General features: G+C 45.3%; 1 protein-coding gene across 2 annotated transcripts in view; it reads right to left on the reverse strand.

The window, feature by feature from the left end:
• LOC115078202 (ceramide-1-phosphate transfer protein-like) overlaps positions 1 to 26,497 on the reverse strand; it is a 46,731-nt gene extending 20,234 nt beyond the window's left edge. Inside the window, exons 1-3 of one of the 2 annotated variants that reach the window (XM_029580954.1) lie at positions 26,313 to 26,497; positions 25,853 to 25,947; positions 16,156 to 16,325 (exon numbers count right to left, since the gene is read on the reverse strand). In XM_029580954.1, the coding sequence (XP_029436814.1) occupies positions 16,156 to 16,325; positions 25,853 to 25,947; positions 26,313 to 26,409 (362 nt within the window). In that variant the 5' untranslated portion in view covers positions 26,410 to 26,497. The remainder of the gene's footprint in view (positions 1 to 16,155; positions 16,326 to 25,852; positions 25,948 to 26,312) is intronic. The other variant, XM_029580955.1, reaches the window with a different exon arrangement.
• Between the last annotated feature and the right edge of the window lie 1,361 nt (positions 26,498 to 27,858).

The raw sequence follows: 27,858 nt of genomic DNA on the forward strand, positions 1-27,858 counted from the left end.
CTGACCTTGTCTTCAAGCCCTCGTCTGACCCTCGTCCTTAAGTATCGTCTTTTTGTCTTCAGTCTTCAAGTCTCGTCTTGTTCTAGTTCCATCATCTGCTCTCAACCTCTATCCGCCCTGGCGCATTTGCTGTTCCCGTACGGCAGGTCCGAAAGGCTATCGAGTGGCCGGAGGGCTACCCCAGAGACCAGCATTGCATTGTTGGGTATCTACTGATGTGTCAGGTTCGGCGGAGGTGCGAGTCCCTGGTCTTCTGCCTGTCCGCTTATGCTGGGATATGTCTCACCTGCCTCGGTGCTTCTAAGGAGCTCCTCTCTGCAGTCGCATCATGGTGCAAGGGCACACCACTCTCCCCGAAAGCGGGATCGCTCCCTAGCACTCCCGCAATGGGGAGGCAGCAGTTATTTTGGAAATGTGGTTTGGGGAGGGGTTTTTGATTTCATACACAGGCCCAGGTTGTGGTGGTGTTAGGAGGAACTCTCAGTTGGTTGGCTGGTTTGCCACTTTGGTTCATGAGCAATTGCATAGTGAACAGCAGTTGGATAGTGAACAACAGTTAGGGCGAATTGTGGGTCCTTTTATCGAGCCTCCTTTTCAGTCTATGCATTTGTCCTATTTAGCAGTGGTTCCTAAAAAGGAAATTGGTAAATATAGGCAAATCTTGAATTTGACTTCCCTTTTGGATGCCTTGGTAATGATTTTGTGCCTTAGAAATTATGTTTAGTTAAGCACATGTCCTTCAGTGCTGCGGTATCCCTTATGTGTAGGGTGGGCAGAGGGGCATTGTTGGCTAAGGCAGACATTGAGTTGGTGTTTTGACTTTTGGCTATCCACCCAGAGGGTTTCCCTTTGTTGGGTTTTACTTTTAAGGTGGATCATTGTTTGCTGATGGGTTGCTCTATCTTCTTGCTCTTTTCAAATTGTTTCATTCCTTTGTTTACTCCATTACTTGTACAATTTTCTTTTTGTGGGCTCTTGGCGAGCGACTGTCTGTTCGGATTTGTTAGAGAGCTTTCTGTGGGTTGCAGAAGACTTTGATATTCTGATTGCACAGGGTAAAATAGAGGATCATCTTTCTTGGCTCACATTCTTGGTGATTGATTTGGACTCTGTGGCTTTGGTGTCTTTCTTGCCTTAGGAGAAAGTGGAGTGTCTTCACAAGCTGTTCAGCAGGTAGCAGTGTCCAAGAAGGTCTCTTTGATGCAATTGCAGTCACTTATTGGGTCCCTGAATTTCGCTAGTCAAGTGATTCTGTTGGGGCAGGGGTTTATTCATAGACTTTCTGCAGCCACAGTTGGGATATGCTGTGGGCACCATTTTATTATGGTCATGGCTCGGATGAGAGAGGAGCTTGGGATTTGGGATACCTTCCTTGAGTCATTTAATGGTTTTCTGATCCTGCAGGAAGAACCAATTTCCAACAGAGAGTTGGAACTTTACACTGATGTGGCTGGGTCCATAGGATTCAGTGTTTATTGATGGGAAGCATAGCGTACTGCAGACTGGCCTGAGGCTTGGTATCAGAGTGGTGCAACAGAGAACATCATGGTCCTCTAATTGTTTCCTTTGATGTCATTTTAGCAATTTGGGGTGTATGTTTGCGTTATCGTTGAGTGATCTATTGGTGCGATAATATGGGTGTTGTAGAGATTATATACAGACAGTCCACCAGGTGTGACACGGTGTTTGTGTTTTAGCATTTGAGGTGGAACAAACAGTATCTGCTAGGGCTAGACATGCTGTCTTGTTCCAAGTGGGAGCTGTTCTAGAGTTTGGCACCAGAGTTGGAGGAACATGGCATACCTGTCCCAGATGGAGTGGAGAAGCTATCCAAATGATTCTGGAGTCACTGGTGCCAGCACTTATGAGAAGGGCTATAACATTGTGTCAGGTTTTTTGTGCTCCTTCGGGTAGAGGGGTGGGCCTGTCCGGCATGGACTACTTATTCAGTTTGTCTTATGGGCGAAGGATTCAGGTTATTCTTTGGCAGTGGTTTGGTCTCAACTCGTGGGATTTTCCTTTTTCATGAAGGTTTGGTGATGGGGCAATCCGATGGCTAATTTTGCGGTTCAGCATATGTCGGGAGGGTGGGAGCAATGCTTTTTCGTGGCATTGCGGGTTGGGTAATCAGTGGACGCATCTACCATTTGCCCTGGTCCAATGGGATTGTTTCTACGAATGTGCGCATTCTTGATGGGTTTGTGCTGTTGTGCATACATAGGTCCAAGACAGATCAGCGAGGCAAGGGGCATGTAAATTGTTTTGCACCCTGGACAGTGCAGTGTGCCTGATCTCTAGCGCTACTGATTTTCTTACTGATTGGCTCCGAGCAGCTCATTTTTCTTAGTCCATGAGAACACAGTTTTTTCCCTTAGTAATTTCGAGCATAACTTAGCTCTACAGTTGAAAAGGTCATCTGGCTCAGACTCCTCATCCTCTAAGATAGGGGTGAGCCTTGGCCCCCCTTCCATTCATACAATTTTGTTGGGCCCCCCCACCCAACAAAGTTGGGTTACATCATGTATATAAAGTATATGTGTGTGTGTAGGTATATATATGTATGTATGTGTATATATATATATATATATATATATATATATATCAAAGTCGCTTACCAACCAAGCAGCTGTTAAACCATTTACCAAATAGCAGACAATCACACTGCCAGCCAGAAGCTCAAAATTCCAGGTTGCTGATAGGAGCAATCAGATATATTCAAACACAAACAGGCCAATGCAATATCGGTGTGTGTTAAATGGGTGCTCATGATTGAGCGACCACTCTCTTAATGCACCTTTCCTAGGTGCCCAATTTAATATTTAAATGGGCTGCTGTGGTAAAAAGGAGACGCTAGGGAAAGGTTTGCATCCCTAGCACCTACTTGGCATCGTGCGCCTAGGAGAGGTGGCTGTCAGTGGGTTAGGAAAATGGAAGCTCAGTTTTACAAGTGTCTATTTTCCAAACCTGACCGCTAGTGACACTTTTTTGAAATTCTTTTTCTTATTTTGGTTCCTTTGACAATATTGCTCAATATTTTCTGCAAACATTTGGGGCTTCTCAAAAATTTATTCACAGTGGACATCAAAGCAGGTACTATAGGTATTTCCCTATCTCCACAGGGCTTACAATCTAATTTTGTACTTGAGGCAACGGAAGGTAAAGTGACTTGCCCAAGGTCACAAGGAGAGATAGCAGGATTTGAACTCCGGTTTCCTGGGTCGTAGCCCATTGCTCTAACCACTAAGCTACTCCTTTACTCCTGCATCAGGCGCAATAGCTAGCTAATAGTCTCGTCAACATGAATTTACATGTGATGAGCGCTATTAGCTTCTCGCTGGTTTGGATGTGCTTTTTGGATGCATTGATCCCCTTATTGCATGAGGGGTTTTGGACACACATCCAAAACGTGAGTCCAAGTGCCAATAAAGCCATGCGCTCAGCTCAGCGCACTATATTACATCAGCCTGAAAGAGAGGCAGATATCATTCTACATCCAGACAGGCACCTCACAGTATCAGCAACACAAACTCCTTCCACTGCCAAACACATTGTAAAAAAACTACTCAAAACCTATACTGCAAACTTATCATAACATAACAATAATAACACCAAGAACTCAAACAAGAAACCTACAATATCAATACAGCACCTATTGGGGAAACAAAACAAACCCGATTGCTATAGATCCCTATACAGACACTACACGCTAGCAAAATCTCTTCCCTTATTTATTTATTTACTTAAGGCATTTCTATACCATCTTTAACAATATAGATTGAACAAAACGGTTTACAATATTATGAAAATAAAATCAACTCATAAAATAAAAATAAAAGCGTAACGAAAATAAAATCTTTTAAAATAAATGAAATAAAATACAAATGAAATAACAGTTGGAGAAAAATACAATTTGTATAATAGGACCCTATACTTTGTGGTCACATGCACAGAGCAGAGACAGATCCTCACCAAATACAGAATAAAGCATCACAAATTAGAACCAGCAATATGCTGACACAAACTGAAATGGAAACCCCAAGAAGCCAGACTCTGTCTACAATGTAACAATGGAAAAACAAAACTACCATTCCTCATAAAACAATAAAATCAAGAAACATAAAGCATCAATTATAATAGTAAAACTATACTATTAAAAGAATAAGTATTTCAAAACTACTGACAAATAAAACATATATTAAAATCATATACATTTTTTAAAAAATTTCCCAAGCAACAATAAAATATTTCAAAACAGCACCCATATCAAATAACACTCAATAATTAAAACTAATGAGGACAAAAAAAGCCCCTGCTGTCCATACCTGTAACTTGATTTCCAGTCACCCTGAGATTGTCAAGGATTAGGGGGCTAAGGGGACACCCAGACTTTATCCTCTCTCACTCGCACACACGCTCGCATCTTCATTCTCTCTCACACATACACATACATACATATATGCTCTTATATATATACACACACACTCTCATACACAGGCTCTAAGTCCCTCTCCCCCCACATGCACACAAAAGCTCTTACTCCCCCAGATTCCCTCATATACACAACAAGCTTTCACCCACACAGACTCCAGGCAGGCACCCATTCTCTCTCACTTACACACACAGACCAACCCCCAGGCAGTCACCTATTCTGTCATACATACACACACAGATCAACTTCCTTGCAGGAACCCATTTTCTCTCTCACACACACAGACAGATCCCCAGGCAAGCACTCATTCTCTTTCTCACATACACACACACACATCCAGGCAGGCACCAATTCTTTCACACAATCAGTCCCCCAGACAGGCACCCATTCTCACACACATACAAACAGACAGATCTCCAGCAGGCACCCATTCTCACAAACAGACAAGCTCCCATTCTATACATATACACACTGAAGGCAGGCCCCCTCTCTTTGTTTTGCCAGCAGCCTCGGAGCCTCTCTCATTCCTGCTGCTGCTGTCACCACTGCAGCGTGGCTGTGGGTGAGGAGCTAATCACTCATTGCTGCTTTTGGCACTGAAGCCTATTCTGCTGCCGCCTTCTTTGTGCAGGCCCCTAACATAAAAAATTGGCGGGACTAGCACTTCCTCCATGCTGATCTTGTGCATCGTGAGATCAGCATAGAGGCAGTGCTACTCTTGCGAATTCTAATACTGCAGGCCTGCATAGATGGGGTGTCCTTCCCTGCTCAGCTGCCACTGAGATGAGATCTACTGCCGGCTGCATGGCTCCTCTCTCTGTTTTTCGACTGCTGGTGGGATCAGGACCATCGGCTGCTGCATGCACTTTCCCCCACAATATGACATTCATATCCCCCTGGGAGCTCATTTGCGGCCCCCCCCCCCCCCAAGAGGACAGGCCTATAGCTGCAAGGGGTTGACTCCTCCTGATCAGCTATTCTCTTGTGATATCATCTTCCAAGCTGACTTGGGAATCCTGGAAAATGTGGTTCCTCAAAGCGGCTATTTTAACTTCTGATTAACCTGCTCCTGAACAAATCCCTCCTTAGAGCTCTAAATTCTCTGTTTTGCACAGAGACTCAATATAGAATGGGTGTCTTCGAGGGGGAAGTGACGTCACCCTATCGAATGGCTGCCTAGGGTGCTTGCTCCCTATTCCGACCCAAATATCCACTGCCTAGTGTGAGCATCGAATCGCCTACGACCCATCTCTCAATAGAATTCGGCTAAAGACGCATCCTAATGTTGGTGAGGAAGAAAATTGTCGACTTAAAACAATTTTCCTTTGAAAATATGCCACCGAGACCTGCTGAGACTATGCTGGCACAGGGGACGAGGAGGGAAGATAGCGGCCGGGAGGACATGTTACAAGATAAAGGAGATCTTCTGATAGCGCTATCGAACGATGCTGCTTCTTTACAGTCCAAAGGTGATTTCCAGGCCTGGTTTGGGGATTTGAAAGCAGACATGGGGTCGTTGACCGAAGAAATGAAACTGATGGTCACGGACTTACGGAAAGATCATGAAGCGCTGGGAGGCTGCGTGGGCGCGGCGGAACAATGAGTCAGTGAAATAGAGGATCATCAGGACTCGCTACAGAGAGAAGTGAAGCAGCTACAAGAGGATAACTCAACTCTATAGGACTGGCTGGACGATTTGGAAAATCGTTCGAGGCGAGAAAATTTGAGATTTCATGGGGTCCTGAAGGAATCTGCATATGTAGACTGTAATGTTGTCATCAAGGATATTTGCAATCTCATCCTATATAGCAATGACCCTCCGGGAGGTGGTAAAGAGCCCATCTTGGAGAGAGCACATCGTGCCCTAGCAAAACCATGCGGCAATCAGCCACGAGATATCGTGGTATGTTTCCACTCGTTTCAAGTGAAGGAGAAAGTGCTGGCTTGTGCGCGTAAACGGAAAGAAATCGTCTGGCAGGGGTACAATATTGAAGTATTCCAGGATTGATCCTTCCAGACAATCAAGAAAAGAAGAGAATTCAAAGAGATTGTGAGTACCCTTCACGAAGGAGACATAAGATATAGATGGCTTTTCCCCTTCGGACTGGCATTTACAATTAAGGGGGTAGCCTCCAGATTTAAAATGGCCTGAGCGATTTTATCAGCAGCGGGCCTAGAGGCGGCAAAGGGGCCGCCCCCCTCTTCATTAGAAAACTCGGACTCGAAGGGTGCACATCAGCGCTGGCAAAGAGTAGAGTCGGGCATAAAACGACAGCGACAGAACTCCAGAGGATCAGCGTCTTCAAAGGACAGTAACAGCTGACTGAAGAAGATTTTGGATGGCGGTTGCTCCAGTCCTCCTATAATTCAGGTGATTCATGGACAGATGAAGTACAACTAGATCTGTTTAAGATAGTACAATTTATTGGTTATTTCCGAGACAATTGTTTGGCAGTGGTATCTTTCATATTATTTTATATTATTTTTGAAGGTGGGTGGGGGGTGGGCTCCTGGGAGCGTTTGGGAGTGACAATTCCTCTTGTTGGTGATCTTAGGGAGGGGGGGGAGGGACGAAGGGGGGGGAGGCAGGAGTGCTATTTGGGGGGTTAACTTTGGGGAGGTATAATAGCAGAAAGCTAATTGCTACAGAGGAGTGGGGTGAGAATATATACAGCTGGTTGGGGGGGGGGGGGTTTGTCATCTGGTGCTGTTGCATTTTTTCATGTCTTCTCAGATGGCTAGTTTAAAAGTTATTTCAAAAGGGAAAAATTATTGGTGGATGCATCTTCCTTACATGCTGATATTCTTTTATGCCAGGAAACACATCTTAGGAAACAGCATGAATGACTGCTCATGTCTTCTCAATTTCCATGTCAGTTTTTTGCTTCCATTAATAAGGGGAATAGGTACTGTGGAGTGGGCATTTTATTTGCTAAGGCATTGTTACACTTTTCTCCTCAAGAAGGGAGGAGCTAGCAATCTGTAAGCGATCACCCTGCCAGGAGGGCGGAGTTGACAATCTGTTATGGATTAGACTGCGGAGCTAGCAATCTGTTCAATGCTGCTCCCCCAAAGGGGAGAAGCTAGCAGTTTGTAATACTCCGTAGGCAGAGGTAATGATATGCTGTGGGTAGGCTCCCACAGAGTGGCAGTCTGTATGATACCACTCAAGTAGTGTAAGGAATAAACACTTAATGGAATTTGGTGAATCCTTGGGCCGATGGCAGATGACAGTGCCCCCAGGAGGATATCCTGAGAGGGATCACCAGCTAGGCTGGAATTTGGAGACAAACACAGATAATTCTTTATTAGACAGGAAGTTGAACCACCAGAGGTGGCAGTAGTGAGCTGATGTGCCCGGCAGGGCTGAAGTCCCTCAGATACTGGAACTGCAATCTCTGGGTTGCTGAGCTGTAGAGAAAGATGAACTGAATGAAATCACTGTGAACCTGGAAGATGTAGTAGGTCAGATTGACAAACTAAAGAGTAGCAAATCACCTGGACCGGATGGTATGCATCCTAGGGTTCTGAAGGAACTCAAAAATTAAATTTCTGATCTATTAGTTAAAATTTGTAACCTATCATTAAAATCATCCATTGTACCTGAAGACTGAAGGGTGGCCAATGTAACCCCAATATTTAAAAAAGGCTCCAGGGGTGATCCGGGTAACTATAGACCAGTGAGCCTGACTTCAGTGCCGGGAAAAATAGTGGAAACTATTCTCAAGATCAAAATCGTAGAGCATATAGAAAGACATGATTTAATGGGACACAGTCAACATGGATTAACCCAAGGGAAGTCTTGCCTAACAAATCTGCTTCATTTTTTTGAAGGGGTTAATAAACATGTGGATAAAGGTGAACCGGTAGATGTAGTATATTTGGATTTTCAGAAGGCGTTTGACAAAGTCCCTCATGAGAGGCTTCTACGAAAAGTAAAAAGTCATGGGATAGGAGGCGATGTCCTTTCGTGGATTACAAATTGGTTAAAAGACAGGAAACAGGGAGTAGGATTAAATGGTCAATTTTCTCAGTGGAAAAGGGTAAACAGTGGAGTGCCTCAGGGATCTGTACTTGGACCAGTGCTTTTCAATATATATATAAATGATCTGGAAAGGAATACGACGAGTGAGGTTATCAAATTTGCAGATGATGCAAAATTTTTTAGATTAGTTAAATCACAAGCAGACTGTGATACATTACAGGAGGATCTTGCAAGACTGGAAGATTGGGCATCCAAATGGCAGATGAAATTTAATGTGGATAAGTGCAAGGTGTTGCATATAGGGAAAATAACCCTTGCTGTAGTTACACAATGTTAGGTTCCATATTAGGAGCTACCACCCAGGAAAAAGATCTAGGCATCATAGTGGATAATACTTTAAGTGTAAATAACCGATGCACATCTACTCATTGAAGACCTCTCATGATCTTAAAGACCTCTATCATATCCCCCCTCAGCCATCTCTTCTCCAAACTGAACAGCCACCAGACTGGACACATGATCACAGGGAGGCAATGTTCCCTCAAATTGTTTGTGAGGTATATGTCTGTGCACTAGTGTAGTGCACAGAAATTTGCAAGTATGTGCAGGGGGACAGCAGTCCACATCGTGTGCTGTTTCTATTGAAATGCCACCACCAGGTATCAAAATTCCCTCTCTTTCTCCTCCTTTACACCTCATTTTCTGTTGCCTCACTTCTTTTCATCTTTCTCTTCTCAGCTTCCATCTTTCTTCTCTTCATTGCTAGCTCTTCTCTTTTCACTTCTCCTAGTTTGCCTCAGGGATCAGTCTTGGGACCAGTTCTTTACAACATTTTCATGAACAGCATAGCAGAAGGATTGTTTGGGAAGATTTGATTTTTGCCAGTGATACCAAAATCTGCAACAGGGTAGACAGCCAGGAAAGTATGGAAAACATGAGGAGATATCTAGCAAAGCTTGAGGAATGGTCTTGTTACGATGATGGATGAGAAGGTAGACCCCTTGCCCGAGTGGGAGTTGGCGCTATCTGAGAGAGCGAACCCCCACAGGTCCCCACCATCGGGAGGCAAGGCTGCTCCGGTTCCTCCTGGGGAGGAGCAGGAATAGGACTCGGAAGGCAGAAGCAGGAACGAAGGCACCATGAAGCACGAAGAATTCCGCAGGAGTGAAGCAGACTCATTGCCAAGTCTATGCCAGGGGAGTGCCAGCTGCAGGATTTTATAGGGCAGCGCCCTGGTGTCCAGAGGAAGGGCCGCAGTGACTTCCTGCCATGGGCCCTTTAAATCTTCAGCAGAGGAGCGCACGTGCGCCTAGAACAGGAAGTAGCTGGGAGCGAAGCCAGCGGCGTCCTGCAGGCCGGAGGCCCCGCACGGTCGTCGGCAGCGGCGGAGGCCCTCCGGCCTCGGGGAATGGCGCGGGATGAGGGACCGGCCCAGGGGGTAAGTATAACAGGTCTAGAGATTGGCAGCTAAGATTTAATGCTAAAAAATGCAGAGTAATGCATTTAGGATGCAACAACCTAAGAGAGATGTACAGCATTGGAGGTGAAATTCTTCTAAGCACAAAAGAAGAGTGGGATCTGGGGGTGATTGCATCTGATGATCTTAAGGTGGCCAAACAGGTTGATAAAATGATGGCAAAAGCCAGAAAGATGCTTGGCTGCATAGGGAGAGGAATGGTCAGCAGAAAAAGGGATGTGATATTGCCCTTGTACAGGTCCCTGGTGAGACCTCATTTGGAATAATGTGTACAATTCTAGAGACCACACTTTCAAAAGAATATAAATGGGTTGGAGTATGTCCAGAGGGTGGATACGAAAATGATCAGAGTTCTTCATTCTAAAGCATATGGGGAACAGACATAAAGATCTAAATATGTATACTATAGAGGAAAGGCGAGATAGGATAGAGCCATTTAAATATCTCAAAGGTTTCCACGCACAGATGATTCGCCTCTTTCAACTGAAAGGAGGATGTAGAATAAGGGGTCATGGAATGAGGATGAATGGGGGTAGACTCAGGAGTAATCTTAGGAAATATTTCTTTTCAGAGAGAATAGTGAATGCATGGAATGGCTTCCCAATGGAGGTGGTGGAGACAAAAACAGTATCTGAATTGAAAAAAGAATGCGATAAATAGAGGGGATCTCAAGTGGAGTGATGGGAATTGTAAGGACTACAAAAATTGGACAGATAGTCAGATTACATGGGCCATATGGTATTTTTCTGCTGTCCTGTTTCTATGTATCTCTATAGCTTTCCTCACATCTTTCAGCTCCCTCTCACCTACCTTTTTGCTCTACTTTTCTACTACTACTTTGTAACATTTCTGTAGCACTACTGGACTTACACTGCTCCTCCCAGCGAGCCATCTCGCTACACTATATCAATTCAGCTGTGTGATTTATCCTTTAAAGTCGTTACTCATATAATACCTCTTCTGAAGTCACTGCATTGGCTCCTTATCCGTTCCCACACAGTTCAAGCTCCTCTCAATCACCTACCAGTGCCCTCACTAGCTTTCCTTTCTTATCTCTCTCTACAGGTTACAGTTTCTTTAAATTTATGGATCTCCAAATGTGTGAAACTCTAGGCAATTTACAATAAAAAAAACCAAGTACATAATCATTTACACATATGATATATTACAATTAAAATAAAATAATAAAAAACATTCACATAATAACTGCTCTTCATAGCAGCTAGGATATAAGCATATCATACAGATGAGCAACACATGAGACATTCTCTTCTTAATACAGTTTACAATCTAATCAAAACAAACGTACAATTCAAAAGACAATTGTTTAAAATTAATGAGTCTGAAGGCGAATCAACAGTCTTAAGCTTTAAAAGCAGCCTTCAAAAGTAGGTTTTTAGATGGGATTTAAATAAAGTGAGAGAAGGAACATGACACACCAGCTTAGAAAGTCTATTCCAAACCCTATGGTGCAGGCAGGTGGAAAGCACAGAATTGGGATTTGGTGGTAAAGAAGGGCATAGATAGATGAAAGGAGTATACAAGGAGGGGTGTAGGATTGTTGGAGGTACCCTCTCATAAACTGGCTCAGCTTCAAGATTCTAGAGAGAGAACATTTTCTATTGCGGCGCCACAGTTCTGGAATTCACCACCCATCCAACTGCGGCAAGTGACGAACATTAAAAAGTCAAGGCTGCAGACTTGCTTGTTCAGCCTTGCCCTGGAATGGCCATTGTGATCGGGTTGCTTATATCCTAGCTGGTATGGGCCATATTTTAGTACCTACGCCCGATTTTATAACATGTGCGCACAGCCGCATGCATGTTATAAAATCTGAGGTTGGCAGGCGCAAGGGGGTGCACTGAGCCTTGATGGTTTTCCCTGTTCCCTCTGCCCCCCCACCTAACCCACCCCCCAGCCCTACCTAACCCCCCCCCAACCTTTATTTTTCAAGTTGCGCCTGCCTCTGGGCAGGCATAGGTTGCGCGTGCCTCTGGCCTCACCCCCTCCTTTTTTCAAGCCCTAGGACATACGCGAGTCCCGGGGCTTGCTCGCGTTGCTGGGCCTATGCAAAATAGGCTCAGCGCGCGTAACCCCAGCTGGATTTACGCATGTAGGGCTTTTAGAATCTGCCCCATGTGAATGTTTTTTATTATTTATTTTAATTGTAGTATATCGTATGTGTAAATGATTATGTACTTTTATTTTTATTTAAATCGCCTAGAGTTTCACACATTTGGAGATCCATAAATTTAAATAAACTGTAACCTGTAGAGAGAGATAAGAAAGGAGAGCTAGTGACGGCACTGGGTAGGTGATTGAGAGGAGCTTGAACTGTATGTGGGAACGGTTAAGGAGCCAATGCAGTGACTTCAGAAGAGGGGTTATATGAGTGTAAGGACTTTAAAGGATAAATCACACAGCTGAATTGAGAATGGATTATAGTGCAGAGAGATTGGTCGATGGGAGGAGCAGGTTGTAGTAACTCTAAGTGAGAGAAGATGAGAGTGTAGGTTTTGGCAGTGTGTTCAGAAAGAAAAGGACATATTTTGGCATTGTTATAGAAATTCCTTTTTTTTTTTTTTTTGTCTCCCATTCCCTCCTCCTCTTCCTCTATCTCCACATCACTCTTCATCCCTATGTGCCCTCTTTCCCTTACATTTCTTACCCCTGGCCTCTTCCAACTCTCCATTTCTCTCTCTCCTCTTCCAAATCCACTGGAGTTGGAGAAGGAAGAGACTGTAAGCAGGAAATGAAGGGGCAGGTGAGATATGAAGGGAGAAACATCCTCATGAAGACAGATGAAATGTATATAGCAGTGGGATGTCAAACTCCTGATGTATATGAAACTGGAGAAAATGGGGTAAAAATTTCCTGTTATGCTTTTCTTTTTTTAAAGCAGGGACTAAGCATGGGGGAGTTAACCCAGGGAGTTACTGTTGAGAAATATGAACAGCAGAGCTGTTGGGGGTAGGATTTGGAATAAGGGCTACAGAGGCAGAACTGTGTAAAAATAAAACAGGCTTTTCTTTTTCTCACTCTAAAATGATTCCATTCTAAACACCACCCAAGCACCTGACACAATAATTTATTTAAGGATACATTTCCAAAAACTTTACTGTTCAAACATCCTGCAACCTTCAGAGGGGCAAGCACACTATCTGAAGATAGGACCTCTGCTGGGGGAAAGGGATGCTGACTGCCATCAACCCTTTCCATTCTCATCTGCTTATGCATCTCACCCCTCATTGATATGTCCACCTTTGTTCTAGCTCTTTGGAGAAGGGGTAGATGACCGAGGAGAACCAAGAACTGAGTTGACAGTGATGGTCCTGGAAGGAGCTCTGTCATTGATGCCCAGAGTCTGGTCAGTAAGAGAGATTACAAGGAGCTCTGGCAGTGACCAGTCAGTGAAAAATCCTAGAAGAAGTTCTGGCAGTGACATCTTGTGACTGTCACCTAGTCAATGACACACTGGCAGGAGCTCTGACAGTGATACTGCTGAAAGGAGCTCTAACTATGACACCTAGGGCTGAGTTTACTAAGAGTTTTGGTTTAGGGGCCTAACTTTGGGAGACTGGTGCTTAAACCTTTGAAAATTGACTGGGCTTGAACACTTACATTTAGATGCCTAAAAAATCTGCAGCTACAGGAGCAAAGTTGTATGTGTGTGTGTGTGGGTTGGGGGGAGAATTCTTTCAAAACTAGGCACCTAACATATAGAGTCATTCATCAAAATGCTTTATTGCATTAAGGTACACGTTAACGCATGCGATAATAGCACTATTGGAATGAATACAAATTTTGGGAAAGGGCGGGATTAGGGAGGAGATTGGGTGGGATTTATGAAAATGAGGGGCAATATTACACCTTGCGATAGCATAACATATGCTATCGCACAGTTTTAATGCTGGAAATAACTACACCTTTCTTCCTTGCGGAAGCTGTACGATATGACCGAAATAGCCGTAATGCAGTTTGCGATTGCATTTCAGCCATTTCTGGGCTGGGGAGCGGGGGCGAGAGTGAGAGCATGCCTCTCGGGGGCCTTCACAGTATGCAACTATTTATATGCCTATAGGAGGGGCAGGTGAGGTGTTGTGGTGGTTCAGGGTTTAGGGGCCAGTTTTTCTGGCATAGTGAGTTGTACGAACAGCACAGTACACCTCGGTGAACATTTGACGTCATTTGGAGTGAGGAAAGTCTCACAAAGATGAAATTTTGTACTATGTTATCATGCCCTAGCTTGATGGTACCCTGTTATAGAGTCCATCAAGCTAGGGCGAGAGAACATTGTAGAAATGTCATCTTTCTGAGACTTTCCTCACTCCAAATGATGTCAAATGTTCACCGAGGTGTACTGTGCTGTTCGTACTTCTCTGCCTGAAAAACTGGCCCCTAAACGCTAAATACTTGACTACTGTGAAGGCCTTATAGATAGACTCCCTCTTTCTCAGCACAAGATGTGAAATATGAAGTATTGTGGGGCACAAAAAGTTTACCACATCATGCAATACTACCTTTACAAAGTGCACATTCCCCTTTTTCTTATCGTGGGTGTTAGGCCTGCGATATTACAGCATTTTGATGAATCTAGGGGTTAGGTACCTAAATCAAGACTAAGGAAAAGTATTTTAAGCTCTTCTCCTGATTAACTTACAGGCCCATGATTAATTGGTACACACAGGCCTGCAAGTAGAGTTTTAAAGGAAAACTCCTTCTGGAATTTCCCTTTAAACATTCATTGGCCTACTGGTACTGCACGTTGTAGGTCCAAATTATGTAGAGAGAAAGCAGGAGTGTCATGGCTGGGCTGACTGCAGCCAAGCTGTCCCCAAGCAGGGGACAGCTGGATTCAAGAGCAGGTAGGTCAGGTGTGCAGTCTTCTGCAGGGGTCAGGATTAGGCAGGACTGACATAGATCTTCTGCCTGACCAGCGACTTTCCCTGTGGGTTGAGCCCTCAGGTGCTGGTGGCTGGCAGGTTTTCTAGAAGGCAGTGTACTGAGTCAGGAACAAGGAGTGCAGCAACAAGATAGGGTGAGTAAGAAAAGAACAACGAAAGGGCCGGACTGAAACAGAGTGCAGGACGCGGAACAGATAGGCCACCGGGAGACCTAGATAGGACACAGGAGGACCACAGGGAACTGAAGGACCAGTGGGAGACCAGAGAAAGCAGGATGGCCACTGGAAGTCCCACAGAGAGCAGAAGGGCCATTGGGAGAACCACACAGAGCAGAAGGGTCACTGGGAGGCCCACAGAAAACAGATATACAACTGGGAAACACAGGCAAGAGAGGTCACTGGAGGGTCTAGACAGGACAGAATACAGGCTAAAGCACCTGTTTGGAATACAGGCAGACAAGACAGGCCCAAACAAGACAAGAATAAGGCAAGGGTTATAGGCAAGAGACAATACAACACAGGACAGACAGGCAAGAAGGCCTAAACAGGGCAGAAGCTAAATACAGAACAAGGGCAAGATTAAACAGGCAAAGGTCCAAGAACAAAGAAAAAGGGCAAGGTAATACAGACAAAAGCACACAAACAAGTGACCAAAGGCAAAAAGGAGACTCCAAGCTGAGGTGGAGAGTTTACATTGAAGAAGGTTCTTATAGGGCTGGCCTTGCTGCATCATGCAACCTTCAAGGTGGCAGCTACAGCAGGTCTGAGCATGGCCCACTGAGGTCCCCTGTGGGTAGAGGGGCTGTCTAACAGCTGGATTTGTGACCAGGCGGAAGCACATGCAATCTGGAGAGAACCTCTACCGGCTCCATCTGGCATTGTCTCTAGCACTGCCCATTTTCCCAGCAAGGAAAGGTATGCATGATGCTGGCAATACAAATCCTTTCCCCCACAGAGGACTCTCTTTCTGTTAGTAAACACTTGTTTACCTGCAGAAATGTCTTTAAAAATTGCCCCAATGAATTGTAGTCCAAATTCAGGCAAATTTTCAGTTGAAAAAATAGGTGAATAAATTCACCGAAAATCCCCCTAAATTTTGGCCCCTAATGACTTGACCCCATTGCTACCTGAATGACCAGTCAACAATGGTGCTTTAAGGAGCTCTGACAGTGATACCTAGTGACTGGTCAGTGACGGCACTTGCAGGAGCTCTGTTGACATTAGATGGTGCTGGAAGGAGGATTTTTAGGGAAGCCCAGGAAGATAAAGTGACTTGCCCAATATAACACACAAACTGGTAGAGTTAGCATTTGACCTTATCTGGTGGACCCTGCACTGAGACATGTGCTAAGATGACTTACTTGATGAGCTCCTCCCATCCTGAGAGATACTCCTTCAGCAGGATCTGTCCATCCTCAGACACACAGGACCTGAAAGCGGCCAGGACTCGAGTGATCTGAAATTCCTTTCCTGCACAGTGTCTGGTGTACGCCTCATCCTGCAGAGTTACAGCCTTCAGGGTCATCCTCTCCTGCAGAATAATAAGAAATAGACCCAGCATCTCCAATCCTCTAAATGAAAAAAGAAACTGCATGACACATCATTTCTCACCCTGTGTCCTCTACACCTCCAATAAAAGCAAGTTTGCTGTAAACAATGTTTTCTGTGGTTAGCAGGGTGGATTAGCCATACATTCTGGGGATCATGCTCCTGCCCTCTAGGTGGCGGAAGCTCCTCAAAGCACACAAAGCTGAGCTCTGAATGCCTACTCGCTTACATAATCACGTGGTTCCCAGTCTGCATCAGTCTGTTTCCCCAAGCTTGCAGTTGACAGTCCAGAGATTGTCTGGGGAGGTGGGCAGGTTAGTATGGTTAATTCACCCTGCTATCCACGGAAAACATCATTTACAGTAAGCAAACTTACTCTTTTCCACAGATAAGCAGGTTGAATTAGCCATACATTCTGGGGAGTCCCTAGGTGTCAGGTTGAGCGCTCCTGGAGGCCGGGAGCGATGGTAATCCATTCTGTTTCTTACTAGAGGGTGCGCTCAAACTGTCACACTTGCGGACAGTCTCTTTAGGAGTTCCTGCCAAAGAACAGCTTGGTCCCTTGCCGCATCAGTATTTGTCTGCTGGTTGAGGCAGCAGTGAGAGATAAGGTGTATGGCGATGACCACATGGCAACTTTACATATGCTCTGAGTAGGTAGCACATTTAGGTAGGCGACAAATGCTGCCAGTGCGCTTGCTTAGTGAGCCCTTGGTAATAGGCAAGGCCTCTGTCCCCTTGTTGTGACTCACGATGTGCTAAACAACCCAAATGACCTATCTGTCCTGGCGACTGGTGGTCAGAGAGCATTTGGGCTAGGTCACGAAGATAAGGACCTGTCTCTTGCAGCAGGCTAAAGCACCTATGATGCAGTTTGGAAGACATCTTTCCTACTCAGATCCAAGCAGCTGCGAAGAAGATGTGGTCGTGGTAGAACTCCAGTACTCCCCTGGGAGGCAGCGAGGATGGTTCTAATGCAGCTGCATGAAGATGACAGTGAGCTCTTGCTTGCGGTTAAAGGCCCTCCCTTGCTAGTGTTAAGGCAATCAAGCAGTGCTTCGTGGGATATGTCTCCTATGGCCACCCACAGTAAACCCAAGGGCGGTGAACCGGCTGTTCTGGAGTAAGATGGAACCACAATGCCGATGGTGCTTAGACTGATGGGCATAGTCGAAGTATGTTCTTCATGAGAGTGGAGATTAACGGGTGTGACAGCACCCAGGAGCCTTGCAGGGGAAGCAAGAAACTGTGATGCACTGACATGTATCTTGATGGATGCTGATATCAGTCCTGTCTGATAACACAAGTGCACATTAGTCCAATAGATGGTCCTGGAGCCTGAGAGATCAACTTCGAGTTCTCTGCCCCATCCTGAATGCCTGGCCTGCTTGGATTGACAATTCCTTCCATCAGGCGTTGTGGAGGGCACCCAGACTTTTTGGAGTAGACTCTGTAACCTCAGGTACAGTGGTGTCGTCCTTCCCATTCCCGCCACTATGTGCCATGGGCAGGGGGCACATAGAATTGAGAAGGGACCTGCTCGTAACAGTCGAACTTGGGTGGACACAGAGTAAAACCAGTGTACCTTCGTTGTCGCAATCAACTCAGGCTTCCCAGGGTGAGACTGGTACTGCCCCTGCCTCCCCTGAGAGGGAGGTGAGCATGCTGGAGACTAGCAAGCTCCCCACTCATGTGGGTCCTGATACAACCCACTTCCTGATGGTTCGCCTGTGAACTGGATTCTCTTCCTTCGCTCACGATGAGCACTTAGTCTGGTTTGCTTCAGCAACCTGTCCCTGGAGTGCCCCATTGAATACACTGTTAAGTGGGTATTCCTGCCAATTTCGGAGGATACGGCCTTCATTTAGACCTGCTCCCTGCATTCTCTTTGGGATTGTCTCCCATGGCAGGGGGTGCGGGTAACGTGCCTCCATTGTATTCCAATCCCGTTGTCATGGAGTCCTCTGCAGTCACGTGCACACTACATAGGTCGACTTGTCCTACCAATGGCGATCCATCCTTGTCCCCAGAAATAGTCTGCAGGCTGTATCATCCAAGGATGGGTTTGGTGCAACCTATGTCTTGTTACTGCAGAAGAAGGCATATTTAGCACTATATTTCCCTTTCTTGAGAGGGGTTGTTCCCCTCCATACACTTTTGATAAGGGCATCCTGGAGCCAAACTGTGAATGCCCTACGAGCAGGTGCAGGGATTTAATTTACCCACATAAGTTCCCCCCGACCATCGGTTCTGCTGGATGTCGGGTTTCCATTCGATATGTTGAATTTTGGGAAAAATGTCTAATGTATGAGATAGGTCATGGTCCTGCTAAGTGGGAACCCTTCTCCTTCCCCTTGCCTAGTAGGCGTTGGATGTTGCAACAGTGGCTCCCCATGAGTGACGCGAGTCTGCCACCTGTTGCGACTGCAGTCGAGGTTGCAGGAGTATGGACCTTTGGAGATCAACCACCAGCCCCTCTCCTGGAGTTATTCCTAGTCAGGATGGGGTCTGTTCTAGTGCCCATAGTCCCCTGCCATCGTAGGCAAAGAGTGTGGGGAGTGGAACTCCCCAGTTTGTGGGGAAACCGGATTCTACCCATATAATATGCTGGAGATTTTGAGGTCGAGGCTGCTACTAGCATAGTCTATATGCGGTATCTGAGACTCCCCTTTGGGGTGTCCCTTGCACCATCGGCCTCCGCTCTGTGTTGCCCCCCTTCTGGAGGTTATCCCTGAAGGTTTCCAGGTGACTGAACCAGGCCCTGCTGCACGTCGGATCATAATGATCCTTGCTAGTTGTTGTCAGCGTGCCCAGTGCCCCCTCACAGGCCCGGCCCTATCCCCCATGGCATACTGACCCCTGGGATTGTCATCCCAGTGCCAGCATAGACCTGGACTCACGCTGCAGGCACTCATGCACTTACTGCATTGTATTCAGGCTCCCCACCTGGAATACGCGCTGTACAGGGTCACTTCTTGTGAGGGAGCCTGACCAATGTAGTCTCCCTTCTTCCAGCTATACCAAAATAAGCGTGTGATCACTGGATGAGCCCAACAGTTCTCCCCAATTCAGGGTCCTGCAGGCATCCGTTAACGGCCAAGCTGACCTGGGCGCAGTCCCAAGTGAGTTGGGGGCTGAGAGGAAGATGGTAAGCAGGATCCCAACTGGGGGGGGGGGGGAGTCCGACAGAATAATCTGATCAGGGCACCCCAGAGCAGGATCAGTAGTCCCCTGACCACAGCCTTAGGGTTGTACAGAGGAGCCGACCGCTGCCTTCCACTAGTCTCTTGCCCATGACCCAATTGGTCCCTGGGACAGGAAGTTTCAACTCAAGGGCACCCCCTGAGGCTGAGCCCCCCATGTGCCGGTGACTATGCCTTCCCCGTCTCAGGTCTCTGGCTGCACTGGTGGCAATGGTTCTCTTTTTTTTTCGGTTTGTCTCGGCGCTTGGCGCTCTGGCATCTCAATGCGCCCCCGGCACCTTCTAAGTTGGACAAGTAGCCAGCTTAAGCACTTATCCTCAGTCACTGGCCAGTGTTCACTGACTCCGGAGGCTTACAGGGCACTGCTCCCCCAGTGGAGCCACTCCTTCTCCAGGGCCGGCGTCGCCCCACAGTCAATATGTTGATCTCAGCGCTTACATCGATGTGCCCCGGCATGCTGTAGCTGCATTGGACTCGGTGCTCAGAGCCACTGTGCCTCGGTGCACCGCAGCTCGTTGATCATGGCGATGCGCCGGCGTCTGCTGGCATCGCTCCGCTCGCTGATGCTTCAGTGGCACCCGTGTCAACAACGCACCGGCCACTTTAAGGTGAGATTAATCCCCAGAGCTGGATGCTCCTCCAGGGGGCCTCCCATACCCTACTCCAAGGTAGTCCAGCCAAGGGACCCGGGGGAGGGTTATTCTAGACAGGTCTTCTGCTGCTGCAGCCTTCTTCCATAGGTTCGCCTGGAGTGAACCCCCCAGCGTCACTGCACACTCCATCTGCCTAAAGTAGGGCGAACTCTGAACTTAGTAAGAAACTCTGGCCCAGGGGAAAACCAGAACCGCTGCCGAAGTCCTGTCCCTGCCGAATGCAGGTCTGCAGGGAGGTGCTTCCTGTAAGAGAGAAAGGGAAAATGAAAAAACGTTAATAAGAATAGAGAAGCCTCTGCGTGCACCATGCAACTCGGAGAAAGAAAAGATTGAAACAGACTGGGAACCACATGGCTATGTAGGTGAGTAGGCATACAGAGCTGAGCTCTGTGTGCTTTGAGGAGCTTCCGCCACCTAGAGGACTGGAGGACGATCCCCAGAATGCATGGCTAATTCATTACCCTGCCTTCTCCTATGATTACTCACCTAGGGACAACTTAAGACAATCTGCTGCCTGAGGTGAGGGATGAGAAGGTGCTTCCCCAAGGAACAACACAGGTCACATTAGCAAGAGGACCAAGGAGGAAAGGGGTCACCTTGGAATATGACCCTTTTTGGTGATTTGAAATGCTGGGGATGGGAGAAAGCAGGGGTCAGAGTTCCCAGAGGAATGGAAAATAGAGCATCAGAGAAATTTCTTCTAAGAAGCTGGCATCTCTAAAACCTCACCCATTCTCTAGCATGTGCTCTCTGGAGAAGTGAGAGATGGATAAATGGTAGGTGCCTTTGTGGCACACTAGATCAGTGCAAGGGTATTAGGTGTTCTAGGCCTACCCTACAGCCGTGTTCCCCTTCCTCACCCCCAGCCCTCACCATACACAATTAAAAAATATACATTTATAATAACAGATTTTACATTAAAAAGGACATGCACTGCTGTGGTACCAACCAGAAAATCCTGCATAAAAGATACTTGGAACCGATATGGTAATAGGCCTGTTGTAAAGTGCATTGGATGTGGGCTTGGCCCACAGAAAGCCATGAATAAACTGAATGACAAACTATACAGTAAACCTCCCATGACAAAACAGCACTAACTGCAAGCACTCCAACAGAATCCCACTATGAAATGGAGATACTGAAAATATTACACCAGGCCTTAAAAACCAATAAACCTCTTATTAGAAAACAGAACAAGCCAGGCTGCTATAGATCCCTACACAGAAAGTACACATTAGCAGAATTCCTCACTTCATGTAGAACACAGATAGACTCTCACCAAATACAGAATAAAGAGACCATAATGCATAAATAGAAATGTGCAGACAAAAATTGAACTGGAAACTGCACCAAGCCAGACTCTGTATACAGTGTAACAATGGAAAAACAAAAACGTCACCTTCTTCATAAAACAATAATAAAATAAAGAAATATAGCACATCAATCATAATAGTAAAACTATACTAATAAAAATAATAAATATTTCATAACAGCTGCTGAATAGAATAATTAAATAATTAAACACAAACATTTTTAAAAAGTTCTCAAAAATCAATAAAATATTTCAAAACGGGAGACACATTAAGTAACACCCAAGAATTAAAGCTAATAAGAATGTAAACATTACTCTTACTCCATTCCTGGGACCTTCTGATTTCCAGTCACCCCAGAGCTATACACAATAATAACCAGCACCCCATCCCCTCCTCTCATTCCTCCCCCACAGCCACTGTAATAACCTTCACCCTACTTCCTAGCTCCTATCATTTCTCATACTGTGTCAACTACACTTCCAGTAATAACCATCACCTAATGTTCTCTATACATGCAAATAATCATCCTGCACATTCTGTCAGAACTAGAAACTGAAGAGGAGGGCAATAAATATGGAACATCTCTCCTATGATGAGAGGCTACACAGGTGAGGGTTCTTTAACTTGGAAAACAGACGTTTGAGAGAGGACATGATAGAAGTTTATAAAATCATGTTTGGGGTGAAATGGGTAAATAAAGGATGGCTATTTTCCCTTTCAGATAATACTAAAATAAGGGAACACGTCATGAAACTAACAAGCAGAGAGATTGTAGAAAGTGCTTTTTCACTCAGTCAATGCACTATCAAGCTGTGGAATCTTGCCAGAGGATGTGATCAGCGTCTAGAATAGTGAGGATTAAAATAGGTTTGGATATGTTCCTGGAGGAATTGTCTATAACACATTATTATTAGCCAGGTAGACTAAATAAATCTATTGCTACCCGTGGAAGTAATAGTAATAGCCCTGGTTCACTACAGAGCTAAAGTCACGCAACTACAAATAGCCCTGGTTCACTACAGAGCTGAAGTCATGCAAACACGAGCTTAGAAGCAAAGAAAACCAATGGCGAAAAAACCCAACTAAAACATCCCTCCTCAACTACAAATCATGTCTTAACTCATACAGAAACGAAATCAACAAAACCAAGAAAGAATTCTTCTCCAAAAAAATACACCACTTCTCATTTGATTCAAGAGCCCTCTTCGCCTACGTCTCAGCCCTCACCAAACCTCCTGGACCGTGCATCCCCGATGACCAAGCTCTTATTAAAGCCAATGAGCTAGCCAACTACTTTGACAACAAAATTACCACACTCGTTGCCCCTCTCAAAGGGACACCCCCGCACACAAACGTCACCAGTTTCCACAGCTCGCAAACACCTATAGCACCCGCTCTTCAACCCAACACTTTCACCCCACAGCTCACATCTCTCGAACCCACGTCCACCTTGGAAATAACAAACATTCTCAAGAAGATAAAACCGTCTTCTCACCCCCTAGACCATATCCCATCAAACCTGCTAAGTTCCATCCCTGACATTGTGGCCAAGCCACTTGCAGATATCATTAACCGCTCTCTCGCCCAAGGCCAAGTTCCCAATCAACTCAAGTCTGCAATGCTCAAATCTCTCCTCAAAAAACCCAACCTTCCCACGACTGATCCTGCTAACTACAGACCTATAGCAAACCTTCCTATGTTAGCCAAAATTATGGAGAAAGTGGTTAACCGACAACTTTCGGAATTCCTTGATGACAACAATATCCTCACCAATAACCAGTTTGGATTCCGGAAGAAAAAGAACACCGAATCACTATTAGCTACTCTAGCTGACACCATTATCTTCAATCTTGAAAAAGGACATCCTTGCCTTCTCGCACTCCTAGATCTGTCAGCAGCGTTTGACACCGTGAATCACACTAGCTTACTACAACGACTCACTGATATCGGCATCACAGGAGCAGCGCTCAACTGGTTTAAATCCTTCCTAGAAAACAGAACATACAGAGTCAAAATAAATAACAAGGAATCTCATCCCATCCAAGCCAAAATGGGGGTACCACAAGGATCTTCACTCCCCCCCACCCTTTTCAACATATATCTTCTCCCACTCTGTCAACTTCTCACCGACCTCAAGCTTACCCATTTCCTATACGCGGATGACATACAAATCATCATCCCCATAACGGACACCTTACACAAGACCATGGCCTTCTGGAATAAATGCCTCTCAACCAGCAACGACCTTCTAACCAGCATCAACCTGGTTCTAACTACCAACAAAACGGAAATCCTTATAATAGCACCGGAAAAATCTACCCTGCTGACCTCCAGCAAGTCTCCAGACACCTCAGGATTCACCACCTCACCGCAAGTCAGAGATCTGGGTGTTATACTAGACGACAGATTCAGCCTCAATAAATTCATCAACAATACCACTAAAGAATGCTTCTTTAAATTACAAGTCTTAAAGAAACTAAAGCCACTTCTTCGCTACAGAGATTTCCGCACAGTACTCCAAGCCATCATTCTCCCGAAACTAGACTATTGTAATTCACTTCTGCTGGGACTTCCCGCCTGCTCCACCAAACCCCTCCAGATGGTACTAAATGCCACAGCAAGAATTCTCACCAACGCCAAAAAAAAAGACCACATCACCCCGATCCTCCAGCACCTTCACTGGCTTCCCATTAAATACAGGATACAGTTCAAAAGCAGCATGATGATGCATAAGGCCCTTCATAGCATATCCCCACTCAACTTAACCTTCAAGCTGCAACTACATACTTCCGATAAACCAACTAGAAGAGCATACCAAAACAGATTGATTACCCAGCCCGCAAAATCCTCCCTGAGAAAACGCGCTCTATCAACGGCGGGCCCGTCCCTCTGGAATTCCCTTCCACCAGACCTCCGCCTTGAGCCATGCCATTCTACTTTTAAGGCGAAACTAAAGACTTGGCTCTTCCTGCAAGCATTCCCAGAGAGCTAAGATCTAGAAGAAAAAACAAACCCTGTCCTTTTGTTCTAATGTATTTATCCTTATGCTTTATTTATCCAAGATTATAAATTGCCTTATTTATATGTTTATAGTTGAACCTAGTTAGTTTGTTTTTCTTATTTACTTAGACCAAATTTTCTGTTTTCTGTTCCAAGATTTGTTCCATGTAAACTGCCACCCGGCAGTAGTTATTACTGTTAACTGTGAACCGGAATGATATGTATTGTATACAGGAACTCCGGTATATAAAAACCATAAATAAATAAATAAATAAATAAATAATTATATCTACTTTAAGGGATCTACCAGGTACTTGTGACCTGGATTGGCCACTCTCAGAGACAGAATGCTGGGCTTGATGGACCTACACTCACCTTACCTTTCTAATTATTTCTAACTTCAATGGCCTCTACACCCCAGTAATAACCATGGAACACAGTCAACCTGGGATTTACCCAAGGGAAGTCTTGCCTAACAAATCTGCTTCATTTTTTTGAAGGGGTTAATAAACATGTGGATAAAGGAGAGCTGGTAGGTGTAGTTTATTTGGATTTTCAGAAGGTGTTTGACAAAGTCCCTCATGAGAGGCTTCTAAGAAAACTAAAAAGTCATGGGATAAGTGGCGATGTCCTTTCGTGGATTACAAACTGGTTAAAAGATAGGAAACAGAGAGTAGGATTAAATGGTCAAATTTCTCAGTGGAAAAGGGTAAACAGTGGAGTGCCTCAGGGATCTGTACTTGGACCTGTGTTTTTCAATATATTTATAAATGATCTGGAAAGGAATACGACGAGTGAGGTTATCAAATTTGCAGATGATACAAAATTATTCAGAGTAATTAAATCACAAGCAGATTGTGATACATTGTAGGAGGACCTTGGAAGACTCAGGAGACTGGAAGATTGGGTATCCAATTGGCAGATGAAATTTAATGTGGACAAGTGCAAGGTGCTGCATATAGGGAAAAATAACCCTTGCTGTAGTTACACAATGTTAGATTCCATATTAGGAGCTACCACCCAGGAAAAAGATCTAGGCATCATACTCTAAAATCGTCAGCTCAGTGTGCTGCAGCAGTCAAAAAAACAAACAGAATGTTAGGAATTATTAGGAAGGGAAAGGTTAATAAAACGGAAAATGTCATCATGCCATTTTCCCTACATTCCCCCTAATAACCATCACTTTTCACCCATGTCCTCTACAGCCAGTATTAACCATCAATCTGCCCCCTTCCTATCACTTTTCATCACCCCGCCCCCTCCTATTACTCCTCGCCTGTGTCTTTCTGCATTGCCTTTATGTGGGCTCTTAATCATGAATACTGGGGACTTCCTGCTCACCTTCTTCTTGTTTTCCTCATGGTCCCTTGCTATCTTGCTTGGCATCTGGTTGCATGGCCTTCCATCTTCCACACAGGTGGAGAGATGCACTTCTGCTGTATGAGAAGGGACAGGAGACATTTTGAGGGAGCAGAGCATTACTGTATGGGGGAGTACTCACCCACTGATCCTGACTAATGTAAAGTCTCTTTCTCTGACCAATAGGAAGGAGATATGAGTGTCCCTTATAGCTGTGTACATCTGTGTATCCTCTGACCAGTCCCTTGTACAGTAAGTTAGGTACAGAAATCACATAGTAATACCCCTGAGAGCTACAGTAATACAATCACATGTCTTGCCTCCACATATGAGATACATGAGGCTCATGCCCATCTCTCCAGATCTAACACAGGAAATTTTTCCTTTGAAACTGGTGACGGAAAGTGAGATCGGAACTTTAAATACAAAGGCGTGTACTTACGAAGCCGGACACATGTAAGGTAGATAAGCACCAGCAAAGCAGCCAGCGGCAGAAAGAGCTTGTAAAACCGCAGAGAATTAAGTTCCAAGCTTGCCATGGTCACCCCAAACTTCTGTTACCCTCACCAGACGATCACAAGGAGTGGCCACGCCATGGAGGCCAGGAGCAGTAAGAGCTTCTGTCTATTGGAGCTGCAGTCAGTGTTTGCCTGGCCCAGGGTCTCTCTTACACAACATGCTGCTGACTCAGGCACAGGTAAGAGATAAAACAGAGGTGACCCAGATCAATAGTATGCTGGACCTGAGAGATAACAGCGCAGAGTCTCTCCTGTCTCACGGCAGGATATGTGACAGGGGACACATGCCTCTTCTATACCATCCCTGCTGCTTCATGACAGGGACACTCAGTCCTTCTACACAGTCCCTCGTATCTAGTTCATTCTCCTCTCTTCTTGAATGAACACTACTGTTTTCAGAGAAAGTATACTACATACTTGCTGTTATCCATTAATGAGGAGAAGAAGTGGCCTAGTGGTTAATGCAATGGACTAAGAAATAGCAAACCAGAGTTCAAATCTCACTTCTTAATTCTTCCACTGCACTTAGGAGCCGATGCAATATAAAGTGCAGAAAGCAGGCACTGAAAAGTCAGTGCCTGCTTTCCTAATGGGTGCATGGCACCTGCAAGGGGGGTGCCATACAATACTCAAATTAGGGGGTTGTGTGACCTTAGCGCCTCCTTGCTAATGCAATCCCACCGCGGCTGCTGGTTATGAAGACCAATGCTGGTAAACTTGATGTTGGTTTTCATAACCTGCCGTCTGCCAGTAATGAAAACGGCCGCCGATAAACTTGGCATCTGTTTTCATTGCAGATAGCCGATTATGAAAATGGATGCCGAGTTTACCGGCATCGGTCTTCATAACTCTGCGGTCTGTCAAGTTTTTTGTTTTTTTTTAATTTTTTACTTAAAAAAAGATGTACAGAAAAGCAGTTTTTTTCTGCTTTTCTGTACTTCTTTTACCTGCGCTCAGCTATTAACGTCTGCTCCAGGCAGGCGTTAATAGCTGAGAGAGAAATGTGCATCTGAGACCCACATTTATTTTTTTGCATGCAGAGTGAATGAGTAATAGGCTCATTCATATGAATTTGCATGTGATGAGCGCTATCTCATTCACTCCACGTCCATCGCAGGTTAAATAGGTGCAAATCCCCCTATTGCATTTGGGGGTGGATTAGCGCCTATTTAATCCGCGTCAGAGTGCGGGCTGTATTGCATCAGCCCCTTAGACTGTAAGCTCTTTGGGTTAGGGACTTAATGCACCTGATCTCTAATAAAGCTGCTAGCAAATGTGAGCATTTTGAAAAGCAACAAAAATGCTTATTGAGGGCCTTTTATGTGAAAAAACACCTAATCTACAACCCTCCCCCCATGTATTTGTTAGAGGCCACTCTGGCTGTGAAACAGAGCACCTTTGAGATGCTACTGCCCCAGTGACTGCAGGGATACTGTGTTCCTAATCTAAAGCAGAACTTGACGGCTTCCA

This window comes from Rhinatrema bivittatum, chromosome 16, assembly GCF_901001135.1.
Source record: "Rhinatrema bivittatum chromosome 16, aRhiBiv1.1, whole genome shotgun sequence".
NCBI lineage: Eukaryota > Metazoa > Chordata > Amphibia > Gymnophiona > Rhinatrematidae > Rhinatrema > Rhinatrema bivittatum.